We start from the raw sequence: 18,423 nt of genomic DNA on the forward strand, positions 1-18,423 counted from the left end.
CGAAGCGGACAACGTAGCTTTAAGCAAAGGAAGAAACTGAGAGAGTGAAGCTAGAAGCGTATTAAGTTTGAGTCAATACTAATTAGTATACATAAAATAAAGTAAGAGCTAGAAGGAGAAGCTTTTTAATATGCCTAATCTATAGCCAGGTCAATGTGAAGGGAGAAGCAGGATATCTATCCATCAATATGAAGAGAGAAGCTAGCATATCTGTCTATAAACGTGAAGGAAGAAGCAAAGGAAGTAAAAAATAATAAAAAGAAAACAAAACAGAGGGAGCAGGGCATGTAATGGAAGGTATCGAGGCATTCGGAAGTCGCGAAGCGAAAGCCTTAGGAGACTTGACCAGCTGGGCTTCATTTCAACCGGATGAGATGAATGTGATGTATGTGAAATGTGGATGCAATTGGAGTTCGCTTGTTGCAAATGCTATCTGAACCCCAAAGATCTTGTTGACCCTCGCGTGCACAACTCAATTAAAAGAGAGAGAGAGAGAGGTAGAGAGACGTGGGTAATTATAGTGCAAATGTGTCTGGCTGCATATAGAGATACGTATGATGATGAATAGGCTGGTGATGATGGGTGTTTAACTATGGGGCGTGGCATCGCTTGGCTAATGCAGCTGGTGTTGGTCCTACCCCAATGTGGCGTGCCCCAGACAATGGGCAACAGTCCTTGTTTTCCGCCAATCGGACATGCCCATTGGCATGCCACAAATATATGCTATTAGGCGCCTCAAATGATCCGCCCCGGACTCATTTAAATATCAATGCAAATATCGTATAAAAGTGGACCGAATATCGAATGCCGGCAACATATTGGCTGGATCTGTCGGCGCCATGAGATATCCACACCAATTGATTGGCTGCTGCCTGCTGCAGCTGTTGGGTCTGCCCCTCTGCCGGGCGGGTGTATGTGGCCGGCTTGTAGACTTTGTTGGAAGATCCTGTTGACAATTATCCGTTTTGCAGGCGACCGAGGAACAGATGTGGGCCGCCGGCAGGCTGATGCGCGACGTCTGCCAGCCCAAGTTTCCGAAAATAACGCCGGACATAGCCGATAGCATACAGAAGGGCAATCTGCCGGACGACAAGGAAGCCAAATGTTACATTAACTGTGTCATGGAAATGATGCAAACGGTGAGCCGAACTTCTTCTGCTTCCTACCTTCCTTCTTCCACGCGCCACTGATTGTGTCTCTCGCCCTGCGCACAGATGAAGAAGGGCAAATTCCAGATGGAGTCAACGCTGAAGCAGGTGGAGCTCCTGATGCCAGACAGCTATAAGCCATCCTATCGCAAGGGCATCGGCGAGTGCAAGGATGCCGCCGCCGGGATCAAGAACAACTGCGATGCGGCGCATGCCCTGCTCAGCTGTTTCCGGGACAAGATTGACATCTTCGTGTTTCCCTGATACACTTATATATACATATACATGGCTATGTATCACGCTCCAGTTGGTCACGTGCCTGTGAATAAAAATTCGACTTGAACTGTAAATTGTGGCGCATTTTGATTGGTTTCCACAGCTTTACAGAGATCAATCTCTGCCGGTGACATGGCATGGTCATGTCGATCGTGGCATTGCGATCTGTTGGCTTGGCTATAAAAGCAACTGTCCGGGCATGGAGCAGGCCAGATAGCGTCCAAGTGAGCACAATTTGATATGTTGAAGCAGAAGCAGAAGCAACCGAACTGGCTGAGCACATTGCTGCTGCTGCTGGCCTGCGCCGGCGCCTGGCTGAGCCTGGCCCATGCCGAGGAGGAGGAGGAAACGGCCTCCATGACATTGAACGAGGTCGTTGAGCTGATCGAGCCCTTCGCCCAGGGCTGTGACCCCAAGCCGGAGCGCGGTAAGTATGCCAGGCCAAAAGCTCAGGCGCAGGCGCTCAACTGAAACCCCACTCTCCTGAAATCAGGGCACATCGAGGAAATGGTGCTCAACAAGCAGGACGCCTCACATGAGAGCAAATGCTTCCGACGCTGCATGCTGCACCAGTTCGAGGTGATGCCCGCGGGCAAGACCGAGTTCAACGAGGAGAAAACCCTGGACATGATGAACATGATGTTCTCCGACAGGCAGTCCGACTCCAAGTCCATATTCGCCAAATGCAATCAGGCCGGCAGCGGCCTCAGCGACGAGTGAGTCCACAAACCGTAGCCAAGCGCTCAACTCTAGCCAGCTAATCCTTTCATACCAATTACACACGCCAGGTGCGAGGCGGCCCACAGCATCTCCATGTGCATGCTGAGCGAGATGCGCGACGCCGACTACAAGATACCCGAGGTCAAGGAGTAGACGCGTCCAATCCTGGCCAGCATTGTTTGTGTTTTTGTGTGTTTTTTTTTTTTTTGTGTTTTCGATATTTTTGTAACTTTTGGCACACGCACGCCCTAACTTAATTCAATTTAATTCAATTAGAAATCATTTATAGAGCTTGGGCTCCTGGTTCCTGGACATGCACAAGCGAATAAAGCGAGCAGCCGCCGTAGTAGTAAAGCCTAGCTTATCCTTAAATTAATGGTTGGGGCGCTATTGGGGTGCTATTGGGGTGTTATTGGGGCGGGATTTTAATGGGGCTTGATAGCACTTTAGCTATTTTCCAGCTAAATATGGCTATTATCAGAGAGCTGAGACTGATTCAATCAGGGTGGCTCGACTAAAGCTTCGAACCAGCTTCCTGACTGAATGAATGACTGGGGTGTTAATACAAGTTTTAAGGGGCTTTAATGGGCTTGATAGCACTTTAGCTATTTTCCAGCTAAATATGGCTGTTTTCAGAGAGCTGAGACTGATTCAATCAGGTTGGTTAACGCTTCGAACCGGCTTCCTGCCTTGAGATTCAGCACCGTTCAACTCGGTTTTCCACCTGCATAAGCCCATGTTTGGCTTGTCTTATATTTTCTAAATGCTTTTAATAACAATTTAATTTGTAATATATAATTGCCCGCTCTACTGAAAATATTGCATGTCACACTGGAATTGCGGACCACATTTGATATCTATCCAACTATGTTTATATATATACAAAGCTTGACATTCGAGTATGCATATTCAGCTTGCTAGTATACGACATGGAATCTAGTTCATTTTCTATTGAAAAGGAAGTAGTATAACATATGTACATCAATATAAACTACTTGCGAGTATAGCCCGGCCTTGAAAATGATTTCAACGCTGATCGATCGGAGGGTAAACAAAAAAGTTTCAAACGATTTTCGCGATTTTTCCACACATGCTAGTGGAATTATATCTAACATGAAGTAGGATAAACGAAAAAGAATACGTATATACTATATATATAATGTCTTTTTCGTATATCCTATTTATAATAAATATGCGTTGTATATATAATTTCGCTTTGAAATTGTTTAATTATTTGAGCTAGGATATATGCACATGTATATATCTTGTATGAAGTGAAATATGCGAACAAGAAAATATACATTATATATATACGTATATATATATTATATTCTTTTTCGCATAAACGAAATATAATAAATATGGAATGTACATACGTCTGTGTGCCCAGAAAGCTGATTCAGCTGTTTTTTTTTTTACGCTATTTTTGGCTAGTTTTTTGTCGTGTCATTTGGCAACACTGGTCACCAGCTCAGCTTGACGCCGTTGCGCAACATTTGCCGGCCGATGCACTGGTTTAGCTGATGTGCCGCCTCGCAGGGATCCTGGGCGCTGACGGCCCGATTGCAGCTCTGGGCCAGGCTGCAGCTCAGCGTGACGGCCAGCTTGTTGTCATCGGTGACCTGGCTGGTCAGCTCCTGGACGCGACGCAGGTTCAGCTTGTTGCTGCTGCTGTCCATCTGCAGGAGAGAAAGGGGGAGGGGGGGCGTTAGACAAGTGCGCCTTTGTTGTTCAAACACATTTACATACAATTTGAATGCCCTTGAGGACGCACTCGACCAGGCACTTCTCCTGCTCGGTGGGGCGCGGCTCGCGTATTAGCGATCGCTGCGACGGCGACATCTGCAGCTTCTTCAGGCAGCTCCTTTTGGTGTGCTCAATCATCTGCTGCACCTCGGGCAAATTGCGATCGAGCAGCTTGGAGAGCGGCTCATTGCTGCGCGCACCAAACAGACGACTCAGATCGAAGCCCGGCGTTTGCGCCTGCGCCCGGACGCACTGCAGCCAGCTGCAGCCGGCCAATGTAAGTAACAAGATCAGCGTATTGTTCAACATCATCTTGGTGCTCATCTGTGGCTGCCAATATGTCTGCACGGGCATTTATATGGAACTCTCTTGGCCGAATAACCTTCAACATATTTAAGCCCAAATTGCGCTGACGCCACGAATGCGGGCGTGGCTCAAGTTCAAGATGCATCGTTGTCATTGCCATTGTCATTCCACACAAATCACAAATCACAAATAAACAAATTAAAAACACGCACATTACCAACAAATAACTGCATTTGCATGTAAACGTGTTTGTATGCGAATACATGTGCAAAGCTACGAATATGCACGTGTGTGCGTGTGTAACGTTTATTTGCAATTGCAGTGTTATTAACTATCAGCACTATAATTAGTTTTGTACATTATATTGTTTCTTTTTAAACACTTTTCAACTCGAACACTTCAACAAACTAAGATCATGCGCAGAATTCGTATAAAGTAAGAAGCAAGCGAAGGCCAACTTAACGAAAGTATGTATGTATGTATGTATGTATGTAGCAAATCAACGGGATCAGCTTTGCGCTGCTCTCATATACACACACACATATGAACTTGCTAATAAAAACTACCGTTACCTTTTTTGCATTTCGTATGCAGCTTAAGTGCTAGGATAGTATGCTGTACGAAGAACGTGCGTTTTCGTTGTTATTTAAAACGTTTATATTATTAAAAATATTGAATATTTTTAGTTTGTTAATTAATTTTTGTAATGGGCGCATCAATACTCTTACAGTAAAAAAGATGGTCGAATTGTGCGGAGTTTTAGACAGCGCCTTTAAGCAGTTGATTTAAGCACACGAGAGAGAAAGAGAAAGAATTGCTGGAGCGTGGAGTGCTTTGAAAGTCTGAAAGAGACGGGGAGATTGCGTGCTTGACTTGATAAGCACATGCAATAATAACAACTTCGATAATGTATTAACTGTTTATGTATACAAATAAATACGTATTAAAAAATATCAAGTTCTAATCAATATTTATGTTCATTGGTTAATAATTAGAAATTTATATTATTCTATTTAACTGTGCATTGTCTATTGGCTATTAATTATAGATTTCACCATGAACGTAATGGGCAGATGTGACTTTTTGACAGCCTTCAAAAACAGAAGCAATATGTTAATTCTGATCTTGTTTGATTGTTTTTTTTTTTACTTCTTTAATATAGAAGAAGTTTTTAAGATTGAGCTGTTCGCATGATTTTGGCCCTGACTGTATGTGCATGGGTATGTACTTAGATATGTCGCTTGCGGGCAACATAAATTTACTGTAATTCTACAGTTTGCCTTTGCGCTGTCTTTCGCAGTCTTATACACACACACACACACACACACGCATACATATAAATTTGGCAATATGGCGGCTTTCAGTGCAAATTGAAATGAATTTAACTGTTGTATGTTAAAATTGTTATTATTCGTAGCATTTGCAGGGTATTCGCTAGTCACGCCACGCTGCTGGATTATGTTTATCCAAACAGTTTATATTGATCAGTGTGAAAAGTCGAATTGATGACCCAGCTCATGTCAACTGTTGCTGTCCCTGTCTGTCATGGGGAGTCGGCCGTCAGAAAATTGTAAGCGCTTTTCATAGTATTTGGGATTTTCTGGTGTTGCGGCATTTAACAACTCACATTTCCAGTTTGATTTGATTTCATGTCAGTCGCTAATTAAAATCGTAATTATCTATTAACAAAGGAAAAGCCTAGCGACGTGGGAGAGATATGGAGCTGGGGGGAGGCACGGGACGGATTATCGGCGGCGGCGTTTTCACACGTCGCCCAACGGAGGGCATCTCCGGCGCTGCTCGTCCAGATCGAGTGTCATGTGCTGCTCATATAGTGCAATTGCATCCCATGGCAATTGGCCATAATTGCGTTTAATTGCCGCCAGCTGACACTTGGCCCAGAGCTGGAGACGTTGCCGCAATCTGCCAAGTCAAATCGATTGGCGAAACTTACTATAAAACGCCGGCGGCTTGCACAGCTCACATCCAAGTTATACAGCAACATGTCGCGTTTCGTTTGTTTGGCAATGCTCGTCGTCGTCCTGGCCACTGTGGCTGTCTCTGCCAAGCCGCACGAGGAGATCAGCAAGGAGCACGCCCATGAAGTGGCCCAGGAGTGCAAAACGGAGACGGGCGCCACAGATGGTGCGTACTTCAACTTACTTTCAACTGGTTGGCTAACCAAAAATATATGCTCTTCATATTTCAGAGGATGTGGAGCACATGATGAAGCATGAGCCCGCCGAGTCGCAGGAGAGCAAGTGCCTGCGCGCCTGCATGTTAAAGAAGTTCAAAATTGTAAGTGCCAGCTGCTCAAGTTAGAGAAACAACTTTCACACACACACACACACACACACACACACACACACACTCCTTCCAGATGGACGACGCCGGCAAGCTAAGCAAGGAGCACGCCCTGGAGCTGGTCAAGGTCATGAGCAAGGATGATGCCGATAAGGAGGCCGCCGGCGCTGACATTGTGGCAAAGTGCGAGGCCATTGAGGTGCCCGAGGATCAGTGAGTGGCCCGACGCATAAATCTGACCACAATTTAAGCTAATTCATGTCCTATTCTCCCAACTTAGCTGCGACGCGGCCGTTGCCTATGAGAGCTGCATTGTGGAGCATATGCGGGAGCACGGCCTTCCGCTGGAGGAGCACTAAAGCAGCACCAAGCCTCACACCACATCCCTTTCGGCGCCCCTTGATATATGTGATCCGCAATTGTCTCTAAATATTTTTTTTTTTTTGTATGACCTATGCTATATATGCGTCTAGTTCCTAAGTGCATGCGAATAAACTGCGCCAACTGCAGGCTACATCTGGGATTGTTTTCGATTGACCGACTGCGCAAATACACTGCTCACAGCGTCAGACAACAGCTTAGTCAATAGTATATAAGAAATGTATTATACTTTGGCTAGATGATATAGTAGTCCGATCCGGCCAACTGCGACATGTGCACAATCAACTGCCCGCCACAAAAGGACGGATCTATGCCAGATCTCATCAAGCTTGCTTCAAACAGTGAAAGCCACAAGACGTATTGTATAGATATATATCCGCTATGTATATATGTTCTCTCTATATATATATTCTCTCTTCATTTATATCCTATATGTATATATCCTCTGTATATCCTCCATGCATATATATCCTCTGTGTATCCTTCATGCTTATATATCCTCTGTATATATCCTCTCTGTATTTATATCGTCTCTGTATATATATTATCTCTGTATATATATCCTCTATGTATATACTATATCCTCTGTGTATCCTCCATGCATATATATCCTATGTGTACATATATCCTCTGTATATATCCTCTCTGTATACATATTCTCTCTGTATTTACATCCTCTATGTATATACTATATCCTCCATGCATATATATCCTCCATGTGCATATATCCTCCATGTGCATATATCCTCCATGCATATATATCCTCCATGTGAATCTATCCTCTATGCTTAACATGAATACGTATATATATCCTCTTATGGGATCGGCGCACTCTTAAAGATACATAGATATATAGTTTGCTTCATTGAGCGGCTGACTCTTAAGACTGTAAGCGGGCCTGAGCTGAACTGCAGCGGAACTCTTTCTAGGCCCAAATATCTAGGACATGGTCCACATATGGAACGCCGAGTTAAGAAACCAAGTTTCCAAGTTCTAGAACAGAGTGTGAGAAAAAGAAAAAATGCGTTTCGATTTTAAATACGCGCTAGCTTATCAATTCTATTATTAAATATGTATATATATATATATATAGATATAGATATATGTATATATCTTTGTGTGTGTGTGTGTGTGTGTGTGTGTGTGTGTGTGTGTGGCGTGCAAAAAGGTGCATAAACAGATTCCCTGACACGCTGTTAGGATTGCTGCTTAATTGCTTATAATTATTATTATTATTACAATGCATTTGTTATTGTTTTTTATTATTATTATTATTTCGGTTTCCATTTGGAAGGGGAGGGGAGGGGAGGGGTGTTTTTTTTTTTGCCTGAAACTGACTCGAGAACTATAATTATTATTGCTTATGGACTATATGTTAGGGCTTATGTTTAATGGCTGCAACATGCACAGAAGCCACGCCCCCAACTGCCCGCCCCTTAATGGGCTGGTTAGGGCAGGGGGGGGGGGGATTCTGTTGCGTGCAGCGTTCTAGATCTAATAGTAAATCAGCTAATCAGCCAGACAGAGTACAAAAGACACACGACAAAATGAGCAATACGAAAAATATATGAAATTGAAAAGAAAAATGAAAAAAAAAAAAACCGTCTTAATTATCTATATATGTATCTATATATGTGCATATATGCTTAGAAAGTAAGTGGAAAATGGTTTGGATTCGGGTTGAGAGCAGAAAAGAAATGAGATGTTGATACTCTTTTCCGGAATCGGGACTTGGATCGTGAATTGTGAATTGTGTCGCTGAGGCCTTAAATGTTAAGGTTTCCAAGTTGTATATAATTGATTAATTTCTTGTTGCTTGAGGCAGGCAGGCAGTTATCAATGTTGCAGCGCTCCGAAGTGTCCGTTCGTGCGGAGCGTGCCGTTTGTCTTGGTTCATCCGTTACAGTGTCTGCGCATTCGCATTTTAAAGAAAATAGTCGGCCTGTGGCTTCTTTGAGGGTATGCCGCGACTCTCCTGCGGTGCCGCCTCGAAAATAACAAAGTCGCGATGCAGGTACTCGTTCAGCTCCAATATGGCAGCCACATTGCCGCAGCTGCTCCAAAAGAGAACGCATCAGATTAGAGAAGAGTGGGGTAGGTCTTGATGTGTTGCGCTTACCGATAGCAATAGTTGGGCGCCGACCAGACGGTCAGCACGGTTTCGTTAAAGTGCCATTTGAAGCCCTCCATGACCAGCTGATGGGCGCGACAGATCATGTCGATGTCATTGGTACGATTGAACTGTGAGACAACATCGGAGCCAAATAGATAGCCGGCGCCGCGCGGCGATACACCCCAGCCGGTCTGATCCTCGGGATCGCTCCAGAGCAGATCGCACATGGGACCGTCGTGCGGCACCTCCTGTTTGCGATCGATGCTCCTGATCTGATCCAAATACTGTATCGAGGGCGACAGGCCGCCGTGTACGCAAAATATCTTGCCATCGATAATGGCCGAGAGGCTGAGGTAGTCAAAGATTTCGGTACAATAGCGCCAGACGGCCGTGGAGCCATACTTGCGCAGGCACTCATCATAGAAGCCGTACACCTGTGTTATCTGGCGAGATTCATGATTGCCCCGTATCAGCGTTATGCGATCCGGATAGCGCACCTTGAGCGCCAGCAGCAGCAGGAATGTCTCGACACTGTAATAGCCGCGATCCACAAAATCGCCCATAAACAGATAGTTCTTTTCGGGCACATCGCCGCCCACCTTGAACAGCTCCTTCAGATCATAGAACTGGCCATGGATATCACCGCAAACGGTAACCGGCGAATCGACGCGCTGCACGTTGCCCTCCTCGACGAGAATTTCGCGCGCCTTGGCGCACAGGCCCTTCACCTCGTTCTCCTTGATTATCTCGCAGCGTTTCAGCTGCTCGATCTGGCGATCCAGGTCGCTGTAGTCGGACATGGCAGCCGGGAACGACGGCGACGAAACACAAAAATTGCAAGCGTCAGGGGGACGGGGGGGGGTTAGACGGCGGCCGGGGGAGCGTTGTTTGCACACAGAACGCCCTGCGCAAATGTTCGCGCGTTTGCCAGGCTGAGAGTTTTCGAAAAATAAAGGAATACTATAACATTAAAACAACGCAATCGGTTTGTTTCAAAGGTTTTGCATAGTTGTTTGTGTTTTTCCTCTTTTTTTTTTTTGCATCATCTGCATTTGTGTTTGTGTGTGTGTGTTGGTGCGCGCGTGTGTGTTTGTGTGGCTTGCGGCTAGCTTTTGCCGCGCGCGCCGTATTTGTGCGGCTTTTGCCGCTTCTACCGTACTGTTGCACATTAAGCCCGCTAAAATGTGTTTAAAACAAACTTACCCCAAATTAAATGCGGCAATTTCTTGAAATCGTTTGTTTTATTAAAGCACTTGCACTCACGCTCACGACAAAAAAATGAACCATGATACGCTTGACGTCTTTATGGTAATTTGTGGCGGTCAGGTCGATAACCAATCGATTGTAAAACGATTTCCAGTCGAGGGTGACAACTCTGCAGCGCTGCCAGACTGTTGAAAGCGTTACGATAACAACGATACTATATGCATAGGCTGAAATTTTTAAATGTTGTCAATTGAAATTTGTTTTGTCATTACGCAACTAAAGTACACATACGCTTGCACCAAACGCTTAGCTAGCAATGGCTAAGCCAGAAACCACAGAGGCCAACCAGCCACGCATCGACAAACTGGAGGAGCAGGCACACCAAATGCAGAAAGACCAAAAAGAGGTGGACATCTATCGGCACACCTTCATACGATACATGGGTGAGCGGTAACCTTCACCAACTGCTGACCATCATATCTATATATATTTGCCATCGCCAGGCTACAGCAACGAGGTGGGCGAGGCTTTCCGTCCGCTTGTGCCCAAATCATTTGTAGCCGCATCCTATGGCATGGCCATTGGCTATGTGTGCACCGATACATTCGATAAGGCGCTGCGCCATCAAATGGCCGGCGGCACCGATCGCGAGATGCTGCTCATGGGCGCCGATGTGTTCACCTGGCAAATGCTGGCCTCTGTCCTAATACCCGGCCTGACCATTAATCGGTATAAGCTGCGACCGCCTGCTCTCACCTGCTCCAACTATATTATCATCCATCCGTTTCAGGATCACCGCGATCAGTCGTTCCCTGCTGAAAAAGTCGCCCAGCATTGTGCTCAAGACGCTGCCAACAATCATTGGACTGGCGAGCATACCCCTGATAGTGCATCCCATTGACCACATGGTGGATCGCCTGATGGACGCCACCTATCGCAAAATGGTGCGGTGATAAGCCGCCGATCCTGGCACTCAGCATGCGGTTCCCTTCGCTTTTTTTTAAATTTCTAATCCGTGTAGTTTGGATATATAAAAAGCTTTCCAAGCATTCCATATGAGAGAACAGCTCTGGCGCTTGGTATTTACATTTGAATTTATTGCACCGATTTTGACAATTCTACGCGCATTACAAAAATAGCTGTGGATAATCTATCGAATACATGGCGCAACTGTGCCTAGAAGTAGCCATCCTCATCATCGGAATCGATTAGATAGGGACTGTCGAGGGCGCCCAGGCCGGCGGCGACGCCGCCCTCGTTGGCCGTCGATAGCTTTGTGCGCAGCATATGGCCGGCTTGATAGTTGTGGACAATGTGCTCGGCATCGCCGATGACGACACCAAAGATGCCCAGCTCGGACACCATGTCGACTATCTGGGGCGGCATAGCGCTGCCGGGTCGCACCATATAGCCCTGCGACAACGGCGGATGTATCAGATCCATCAGTATCCAAGCGGAGCGCTCTACGCGCGACATGCGCTGCAATTAGATGCGTATGAGATGCAGTCGCGCATTGAGAACGTCAAGGATTCGGTTGGCTGACTTACCTTCAGTGCGTCTGGAATGTCCAAGCCGTAGACATTGTTGCCGCCGCCTTCGCGCTGCGGCTTCAGCACAAATTTCTCGGGCGTGCGCAACGCCATCTCATAGTTGGCATTGCCCGCCTCGTTGTCGTCCAGCGAATAGAGGCCGGTAAAGATTTTGCCAACGGCCTTCATCTCCTCCGGATCGTTGATGAAACGCTCCAGCACCGAGGGCTGTGCCAGCGCCTGTTGCACCTTCTTGGTGCCGGCCAAATGATAGTGGATCGATGGGCATTTGATGGCCAGCGATGTCTCCATCAAATAGCGTGCATCCCACTCACCCTGCGACGGATAATGGCCCGGCTCATAGCCGGCGCGGAAATAGATGACGGCCACCTCGGTGCTGCCGCTGCAAAGGCAGAAAGAGAGAGAGAGGGAGAGAGATTTTGGGGTTCGCCATGTTTGGAATCTCGTCGAGTTTATACGCACAGCAGCAGCTCCTTGTGCTGGCCCAGCTTGCCGTCGCGATGCACCTCGGTCAAGGTGCGGCGCAGCACTTTGATATGCGGATACGTTTCCCGGATGTAGAACTCATGGAAACGCTGATCGCATATGTTGTAGGAGACTTCCTCAATGATGAACAGTATGACGGCCTGCGGCTTGGCGTATATATCCCAAGCCTTGACCATGCCATCGCACAGGCCAGCCAGCGCGTCGTTTTTCGGCATCTGCCGCAGGGGAGAGAGAGCGCATGTATAAGAGAGAGCGCATGTATAAGAGAGCGCTGCTGAGGCAAGACTCTACACAGTGAAAGCTCGCTTGAACGAACAACTGAGCTTCATTTTGAAAAGAACTCTCCCTCTCTCTCTCTCTCTCTTCACAGTTGTTCATTATTGGAGCTTTCACTGTATTGATATTTATAATAGATACTCACGCGCTGCAGCTTCTCGGCATGTCCCAGTTCTCGCAAAACGAAGCTGTGGGCAGGTTGAAAGAGAGGGCGGCGGCGGCGGCAAAAGGAAAAACAAATTAGTAATTTGTACAGTTAAGAAACAAAAATAGAGAGAGATAGTTTACAAGAACAAGAACAAACAACAACAAAAGTGACTAGTTAAAAAAAAAGGAGGGGGGGGGGGGATATATTATGTACAATACAAAGTAAGTTAGCAGGCAAATATAGAGCGGGGATTACAAACGGGGTGCGGGGAACGGTTTTTTTTTTTTTTTTGATTTTGGAATAGCATCACAAAGCTCAAGTCAAAGCCATAACCAAAAGCCAAAAAGTGTGTGACAGAGCGAGAGAGAGAGAGAGAGAAAGCGGGAACAGTGAGTTTGTATGTGTGTGTGTGTGTGTGTGCGTGAGAGTAAGATTAAGCAGGTAGTAAATAAAAGAGTTGGAGAGCGAGAGAGAGTGCGAGTGCGAGTGCGAGTGCATGCCATTTACAGTTTGATGAGTGGGCGCGACCTTCAAATGGGCCAAATGTGCTTTATAATTACGAGTGAGTGGGCGCGGTAGGGGTGGGGGGTAGAGGGATTGTACTGAAGTGCGTGCTGCTATGTATGTGTGTGTGTGTGTGTGTGTGTGCATGTTCGAGCCCGTGTCGAATGCCGTTAGCACGAAATTTTTCATAATATTCTAACGGAATTCGAAACAGGCTCAACTGCAACTATAATAAAAAAAAGTAGTGCAAACAGTGTGCTAAATTGAGAGTTGATGGGATTGTGTATGTGAGAGAAATATAGAGAAAGTGTGCGTATGTATGTGTGCGTGTGTGTGTGAGAGAGAGAGAGAGAGAGAGAGAGAGAGAGAAGAGCGCATAATACTTCTGCAGAGGCACCAATTGTGTAGCAATGCCACCGAAACTGGAGGCAATCGTGTTGATTTCAACCTGCTTTATTGCACAGCCCTCGTACACGTGAGCCAAATAGTCAGAACGTAATAGACCGACGCTATAAGCCTGCAATTATGATCGTTATACATTATATATATATATTTTTTTTGTGTGTGTGTGGTATACATATGTATGTGTGTACAGTAGTAGCTGCTTAATCATGTATTACATAGCAGCTGCCCTTAGCCTAAACTAATCTTAGCTAATATTTAGTTGTTGTAAAACGGTAACAAAAAAAAAAAAAAATCAAAATGAAAAGTAATGTGTTTAATTTTTTAAAAAATAATACCAACAAAATACTGATAGTTGTTTATCAAATAGAGAGCGGGCAACGCTAACCGAAGGCGTCGAGTGTGTGTGTGTGTGGGTGTGTGTGAGGCAAAGAATAAAATGGAGAGAGAGAGAGCGAGCGAGAGAGCAATGGAAGCGAAAGCAATGCATATCGATACGATTTATCGATTTCGATGAATTCATGTAACGGCCTATGAATGTCTGGCAAGGCACGCAAGCGCCAGGCTAGCTCGAAGCAGATGATTTGTGTTCATTTGTGTGCGTGTGTGTATGTGTGCAGCAATCGTATATAGATCACACACACACACACACACACGCATGCACAATGCCGCATTGTGCCGGAAGAGATGTATTCAGGTACGGTATATTACATTTTCTAGAGAATTTCCCTTAGATCTAGTTTTCCCTACAAATATGTTGCTGTTGTTGCTATTGTTACAAATTCTTGGTAATTTTAATTGAATTCTAAGGAACTTCTAGGCATAAACAGAAATCTGAGCACGACTCATTGCATGACGTTTATGCATGTGTGGGGGTGTGCGGGATCGTGTGTGTGTGTGTGTGTGTGTGCGTAACTCATTTGGTTTCTACGGATTTTTTTTTTATATTTATTTTTTGCGGTCATTTAATAGCTGGCAACCAGCGATAAGACTCGGCTGATTGAATGACGCTGCTAATTTAACCAGTTTCTAACTGTAACTGTAACTGTAACTGTTAAACAAAACAATAGGAGCGACAACACGAGGTAGGTAGGAGAGGGGGAGGTAGAAGGTGACGGACAAAAATTATAAGAACGTAAGAAGAGGCACAACTCATATATGTATGCACTGGAAGAGGGAAATACAGTTAATATATACGCATAAATATATTATGTATGTATATGTAGAAGAGATGCTAGGCTAGGTATAAGAGAAAAGCATTGCAAGCTTAGCAGGCGAGGCAAGGCGAAGCGGGGCGGGGCGGGGCGAGACGAAGCGGGTCGGTTGTGTTTTTTTTGTGGATTGGACGAGCAGGCGGCGGTAGGCGGAGGGCGGTTTGCGCTGGACGAGGATTGGGGAAATAAAAAAATACGTATTTTTTTTGTTCAGCGTTTTGCAAGCAATTAACGGCTACGGTAAACAATTCAAAACAAACACGTATATAAAATGCAGCTATAGAAATGCATAAATTAAATCATATATCAATAATAATAATAAAAATATTAATAATTAGCTGTACATGAATCATGGACATAATAAAAGTTTAGCTGGCGTTTCGCATTTGCATTGCCAGCGCATAAGAAATAACACAAGCCCAAACACACACACGCACACATACACATACACACAGGGCGAGTAACGGGTTAAGCAAGAAGGTTCGTGTCAAAGTCGAGTCATTTTTTCACAAACCACAAGCCAAGCAATTAACCAATGCTGGTCTGTTATCGGAAATAAACTCTTCACCCAAAAGCCCAAAACATTTAAATTGGCCTGCTGGTGAAATAATCTAAGATCTTTCTAGAGGTTTTTTTTATTTGATTTTTATTCTGTGCTATCTTGCGATTAAAAAACGGCCTACTCCACGTGATCGTATAACTATTTGTCAGACGTATTAAAATCAGTTGTTCAATATTATTTAAACGCCATTTAGTTTCAAATTTATATAGCTAGGTTAACCATCTGAAATATTTCTAGTTTAGATAGAATCTCAAGCACATTGCGATTAGATATAGCCAAATCTATGCCTTGGCCAGCAAGTTCCTACATGTATTGAAATATTGGATCGATCAATAGGGCGTAGAGAGTTGTAGTTTCCGAGTATACCCTATCTATTCTACAGGGTACTCAGAGTACTCGTTGTCGTACTCAGAGTACTCTCTGTGGTACTCAGAGTACTCGTTCTCGTTCTCAGAGAACTCGTCGTACTCAGAGTATTCGTTCTCGTACTCCGAGTATTCGTTCTTGTACTCAGAGTACTCGTTCTCCTACTCAGAGTACTCGCTGTCGTACTCAGAGTACTCGTTCTCGTGCTCAGAGAACTCGTCGTACTCAGAGTACTCGTTCTCGTACTCGGAGTACTCCTTCTCGTATTAAGAGTACTCGTTCTCGTACTCAGAGTACTCGTTTTTCTACTCAGAGTACTCGTTCGTACTTGCAGATCTTAGGTTGGGTTTACAGTCTAGATCATATAGACTATCTCAGCCCAAGTATCTGTCTGTTTGTTGTCTGTTTCTAGAGCTGATCTATGGATTACTTTTTCACGTGTTTGTGTGTGTGTGTGTGTTTCTGGGTGTGTGTACATTTGTTTGTGAGTGGCTTTGGTTAGGCTTCGGCATATACAGGCAATGCGAGTGTATATATGATAGATATATATATAGGTGGAGAGATAGAGAGAGAGAGAAAGAGTGAGTGAGTGAGAGAGAGAGAGAGAGAGAGAGAGAGAGAGAGAGAGAGAGAGAGAGAGAGAGAGACAGCACCTTTGTATGGTTTTACTTGCTGGTCCCAAATGGCCAAAACCCGATGCTATCGTATTGATCTCGACTTGTTTCCAGCAGCAATAGGCCGATGAGGTGCGCCCGCCAATTTTGGCCGGGTTTGCCTTGGTTTTGGTTTTCGCCTTTGCGTCCTTTGCCCGCCGCTGCTCCTGCTCCTCCACATCCGCATCCGTATCCGCATCCACATCGTCGTCGTCGCCACCGCCAGCGCTCGAGTCCAACAGGGGCGACAGCTCCGGGCAGCGGGACTCCAGCATCAGATCGCTGCGCAGCATGCCCAACGAGATGCGCTTTGGTGGGCGAATGGGTGTGTGCGAGAGTGTGTGTGTGTGTGAGAGTGTGTGTGTGTGTGAGAGAGTGTGAATCGGTATACGATTACGATAACGATAACGATAACGATTACGTTAAAACGAGCAACACAAAATGTGATATTCGGTTCAGTTTCGGTTTCGGAATCGGTTTTTTTTTTTGTTTCGGTTCGATTCAAATCGGGTTTTGCGCAATTTGTTAGGTTCGGGTTTTTTGGAGGAAAGCAGAAAATGTCAAATCAATGCGTGAGTAAATTTTCTTTTTTTTTGTTTAGTTTGGATAGATAAAACATTAAGCTGGGCCATATCAACAGCGAGAACAACAATAACAACAACGAGCAGCACCACAAGAGAGAGAGAGAGGGAGAGGGGGAGAGAGAGAGTGGGAGAGAAAGCGAACAGAAGAAAGAAAAAGGAAACTAATAAATTGAAGGAAAATTAAATAATATATCGAAATCAGTTTTGATTAACAGCAGCAGCGGCAAAGGCAGCGCAGCAGCAGAGGCAGCGCGCAGCAGCAGAGGCAGCGCAGCAGGTGCCTGCCATGTGCTCGAGTTCAGGATGTGCGCATAAATCAAGTGGCAACGCTTGAGATTAACTGTTAGCCGATGGGGCTACCTTGGCCATGGGATTTATGATGTCACGATAAGATAGCGAGCCAATGTCGTTTATGAATATGAGAGAAAGAAACAGACAGAGAGAGAGCGAGAGTGTGGGAGAGCAAGCGAGAAATAGCACTAACACCTGCACTAGCAGCCTGGACCCTAAAGCTGGATATTGGACATGGTGCCGACATGGATGTGATTATGTGGTGCAAATATGCCAAATGAGCCGGGAATGAAGCTGACAATGGGCATGGTTGGGCGTGGTTGGATGGCTTGCAAACGAACATATGCTGTCTCACCTGGGTAAAGCCATGGGCGAGCACCTTGCGATAGATATTGAACAGATTGGCCGTAAACTCATCCACTTTGATTGTCTCCGCCAGCGTTGTGGTTATGAACTCCTCATCGTGGGCCACATTGTGCATTAGGCGATTTATGATCGGCTGCAGGGCGATCGCCTTTTCGAACTCCTTGCGCGGAAAGGATGAGGGCACCAGCACAAAGGGCGCAAACTGTAAACAAAAGTAGTGTTGAGTAACGCCCGCAGCAGCAGCAGCAGCAGCAGCAATTTTGCATACTCACATTTAGCGAGTCCGGACTGAAGCTGGTCTTGGAACGCATGGCGGCGCCATGCATAATCGCATAGTCCTTGGCCTTGGCGGTCACCTCGAGCAGCTCGTCCGTGGCCAGCGGCAATTTGATGCAGCCACGCAGCACGGGCGTATTATCGTCCACAGACATGCCTCGAAAAATACACGGAATCCGTTAAGTAGCTAGGCCCGTTGTTCACTGCAATTCGCGATTGGTTGTCTCTTGCTCTTGCTCTTGCTGTTGTTGTCCGCGTCAGCTGTTACTGCAAATGTCACGCTGTGCGTTCGGTTTTGCTGTTGTTGTTGTTGTTGTTGTTGTGGCTACCTGTTGCCGGCGCTGCTGCTGCTGCATGCATACGCGTCTCTGTGTTTACTGTACGTGGAATTTGTGGGGCCGCTTGCTCGACTCGAATGCTTTGGGAATTGAATTTCACAAAATGTTACAGCTCACGGCACAGTCGATTAACGATAGTTTTACTTATTTTAGATTTTAAATGGCGAGTCAGTTCTGTTAAACGGTGGAGTGCTCTGTTAGCAGCTG

General features: G+C 45.6%; 7 protein-coding genes across 9 annotated transcripts; 4 read left to right on the forward strand and 3 right to left on the reverse strand.

Moving 5' to 3' along the window:
* The first annotated feature begins 333 nt into the window (after nt 1-333).
* LOC115768204 (general odorant-binding protein 19a) lies at nt 334-1,486 on the forward strand. The gene is made up of 3 exons (XM_030712716.1): nt 334-911; nt 972-1,139; nt 1,215-1,486. Exons 1-3 carry the CDS (start codon nt 840-842, stop codon nt 1,410-1,412), a joined length of 438 nt encoding a protein of 145 aa, XP_030568576.1. The 5' UTR covers nt 334-839; the 3' UTR covers nt 1,413-1,486.
* A 148-nt stretch (nt 1,487-1,634) lies between these two features.
* Nucleotides 1,635-2,488, forward strand: LOC115768202. Its single transcript, XM_030712715.1, has 3 exons — nt 1,635-1,851; nt 1,918-2,140; nt 2,213-2,488. The coding sequence occupies exons 1-3, from the start codon at nt 1,665-1,667 to the stop codon at nt 2,295-2,297; spliced, it is 495 nt and encodes a 164-aa protein (XP_030568575.1). The 5' UTR covers nt 1,635-1,664; the 3' UTR covers nt 2,298-2,488.
* Nucleotides 2,489-3,604: 1,116 nt separating this feature from the next.
* On the reverse strand, nt 3,605-4,264 carry LOC115768201. Its single transcript, XM_030712714.1, has 2 exons — nt 3,894-4,264; nt 3,605-3,823 (listed from the first exon to the last, which is right to left on the reverse strand). The coding sequence occupies exons 1-2, from the start codon at nt 4,242-4,244 to the stop codon at nt 3,608-3,610; spliced, it is 567 nt and encodes a 188-aa protein (XP_030568574.1). The 5' UTR covers nt 4,245-4,264; the 3' UTR covers nt 3,605-3,607.
* A 1,935-nt stretch (nt 4,265-6,199) lies between these two features.
* LOC115768180 (general odorant-binding protein 19d) lies at nt 6,200-7,018 on the forward strand. The gene is made up of 4 exons (XM_030712687.1): nt 6,200-6,341; nt 6,406-6,494; nt 6,577-6,713; nt 6,781-7,018. Exons 1-4 carry the CDS (start codon nt 6,200-6,202, stop codon nt 6,857-6,859), a joined length of 447 nt encoding a protein of 148 aa, XP_030568547.1. The 3' UTR covers nt 6,860-7,018.
* A 1,443-nt stretch (nt 7,019-8,461) lies between these two features.
* On the reverse strand, nt 8,462-10,279 carry LOC115768174 (serine/threonine-protein phosphatase 4 catalytic subunit). The gene is made up of 3 exons (XM_030712676.1): nt 10,198-10,279; nt 9,001-9,926; nt 8,462-8,935 (listed from the first exon to the last, which is right to left on the reverse strand). The coding sequence occupies exons 2-3, from the start codon at nt 9,792-9,794 to the stop codon at nt 8,806-8,808; spliced, it is 924 nt and encodes a 307-aa protein (XP_030568536.1). The 5' UTR covers nt 9,795-9,926; nt 10,198-10,279; the 3' UTR covers nt 8,462-8,805.
* A 125-nt stretch (nt 10,280-10,404) lies between these two features.
* LOC115768169 (mitochondrial fission process protein 1) lies at nt 10,405-11,252 on the forward strand. Its single transcript, XM_030712667.1, has 3 exons — nt 10,405-10,643; nt 10,704-10,929; nt 10,991-11,252. The coding sequence occupies exons 1-3, from the start codon at nt 10,517-10,519 to the stop codon at nt 11,151-11,153; spliced, it is 516 nt and encodes a 171-aa protein (XP_030568527.1). The 5' UTR covers nt 10,405-10,516; the 3' UTR covers nt 11,154-11,252.
* Nucleotides 11,253-11,276: 24 nt separating this feature from the next.
* On the reverse strand, nt 11,277-18,330 carry LOC115768168 (glutathione synthetase). Of its 3 annotated transcripts, none has more exons than XM_030712664.1 (7): nt 17,875-18,319; nt 17,592-17,804; nt 16,362-16,669; nt 12,658-12,700; nt 12,213-12,451; nt 11,748-12,132; nt 11,277-11,679 (listed from the first exon to the last, which is right to left on the reverse strand). In XM_030712664.1, exons 1-7 carry the CDS (start codon nt 18,031-18,033, stop codon nt 11,377-11,379), a joined length of 1,650 nt encoding a protein of 549 aa, XP_030568524.1. In that variant the 5' UTR covers nt 18,034-18,319; the 3' UTR covers nt 11,277-11,376. The 3 variants fall into 3 exon arrangements, with proteins under 3 accessions (XP_030568524.1, XP_030568525.1, XP_030568526.1); XM_030712665.1 differs by lacking the exon at nt 16,362-16,669 and adding an exon at nt 13,548-13,681 and having other exon boundaries at nt 17,875-18,317; XM_030712666.1 differs by lacking the exons at nt 11,277-11,679; nt 11,748-12,132; nt 16,362-16,669 and having other exon boundaries at nt 12,263-12,451; nt 17,875-18,330.
* Nucleotides 18,331-18,423: the final 93 nt, after the last annotated feature.

The sequence above is a fragment of the Drosophila novamexicana genome, unplaced genomic scaffold (assembly GCF_003285875.2).
Source record: "Drosophila novamexicana strain 15010-1031.04,08,12 unplaced genomic scaffold, DnovRS2.1 tig00001692-arrow-arrow-pilon, whole genome shotgun sequence".
Lineage (NCBI taxonomy): Eukaryota > Metazoa > Arthropoda > Insecta > Diptera > Drosophilidae > Drosophila > Drosophila novamexicana.

What these genes read in the sequence shown, in the direction of transcription:
- LOC115768204 (XM_030712716.1), top strand. Translation starts at nt 840, where the DNA reads ATGAGATATCCACACCAATTGATTGGCTGCTGCCTGCTGCAGCTGTTG. An exon ending in TGCCCCTCTGCCGGGCGGGT is followed by an intron (nt 912 to 971) that starts GTATGTGGCCGG and finishes TCCGTTTTGCAG; the next exon opens with GCGACCGAGGAACAGATGTG. An exon ending in TCATGGAAATGATGCAAACG is followed by an intron (nt 1,140 to 1,214) that starts GTGAGCCGAACT and finishes CCCTGCGCACAG; the next exon opens with ATGAAGAAGGGCAAATTCCA.
- LOC115768202 (XM_030712715.1), top strand. Translation starts at nt 1,665, where the DNA reads ATGTTGAAGCAGAAGCAGAAGCAACCGAACTGGCTGAGCACATTGCTG. An exon ending in TGACCCCAAGCCGGAGCGCG is followed by an intron (nt 1,852 to 1,917) that starts GTAAGTATGCCA and finishes TCCTGAAATCAG; the next exon opens with GGCACATCGAGGAAATGGTG. An exon ending in GGCAGCGGCCTCAGCGACGA is followed by an intron (nt 2,141 to 2,212) that starts GTGAGTCCACAA and finishes TACACACGCCAG; the next exon opens with GTGCGAGGCGGCCCACAGCA.
- LOC115768201 (XM_030712714.1), bottom strand. Translation starts at nt 4,244, where the DNA reads ATGCCCGTGCAGACATATTGGCAGCCACAGATGAGCACCAAGATGATG. An exon ending in TCCTCAAGGGCATTCAAATT is followed by an intron (nt 3,824 to 3,893) that starts GTATGTAAATGT and finishes TCTCTCCTGCAG; the next exon opens with ATGGACAGCAGCAGCAACAA.
- LOC115768180 (XM_030712687.1), top strand. Translation starts at nt 6,200, where the DNA reads ATGTCGCGTTTCGTTTGTTTGGCAATGCTCGTCGTCGTCCTGGCCACT. An exon ending in GGAGACGGGCGCCACAGATG is followed by an intron (nt 6,342 to 6,405) that starts GTGCGTACTTCA and finishes TTCATATTTCAG; the next exon opens with AGGATGTGGAGCACATGATG. An exon ending in ATTGAGGTGCCCGAGGATCA is followed by an intron (nt 6,714 to 6,780) that starts GTGAGTGGCCCG and finishes CTCCCAACTTAG; the next exon opens with CTGCGACGCGGCCGTTGCCT.
- LOC115768174 (XM_030712676.1), bottom strand. Translation starts at nt 9,794, where the DNA reads ATGTCCGACTACAGCGACCTGGATCGCCAGATCGAGCAGCTGAAACGC. An exon ending in GCGCCCAACTATTGCTATCG is followed by an intron (nt 8,936 to 9,000) that starts GTAAGCGCAACA and finishes CTTTTGGAGCAG; the next exon opens with CTGCGGCAATGTGGCTGCCA.
- LOC115768169 (XM_030712667.1), top strand. Translation starts at nt 10,517, where the DNA reads ATGGCTAAGCCAGAAACCACAGAGGCCAACCAGCCACGCATCGACAAA. An exon ending in CACCTTCATACGATACATGG is followed by an intron (nt 10,644 to 10,703) that starts GTGAGCGGTAAC and finishes TGCCATCGCCAG; the next exon opens with GCTACAGCAACGAGGTGGGC. An exon ending in CCCGGCCTGACCATTAATCG is followed by an intron (nt 10,930 to 10,990) that starts GTATAAGCTGCG and finishes CATCCGTTTCAG; the next exon opens with GATCACCGCGATCAGTCGTT.
- LOC115768168 (XM_030712664.1), bottom strand. Translation starts at nt 18,033, where the DNA reads ATGTCTGTGGACGATAATACGCCCGTGCTGCGTGGCTGCATCAAATTG. An exon ending in ATGCCGAGAAGCTGCAGCGC is followed by an intron (nt 12,452 to 12,657) that starts GTGAGTATCTAT and finishes CCCCTGCGGCAG; the next exon opens with ATGCCGAAAAACGACGCGCT. An exon ending in CAGCACAAGGAGCTGCTGCT is followed by an intron (nt 12,133 to 12,212) that starts GTGCGTATAAAC and finishes CTGCCTTTGCAG; the next exon opens with CGGCAGCACCGAGGTGGCCG.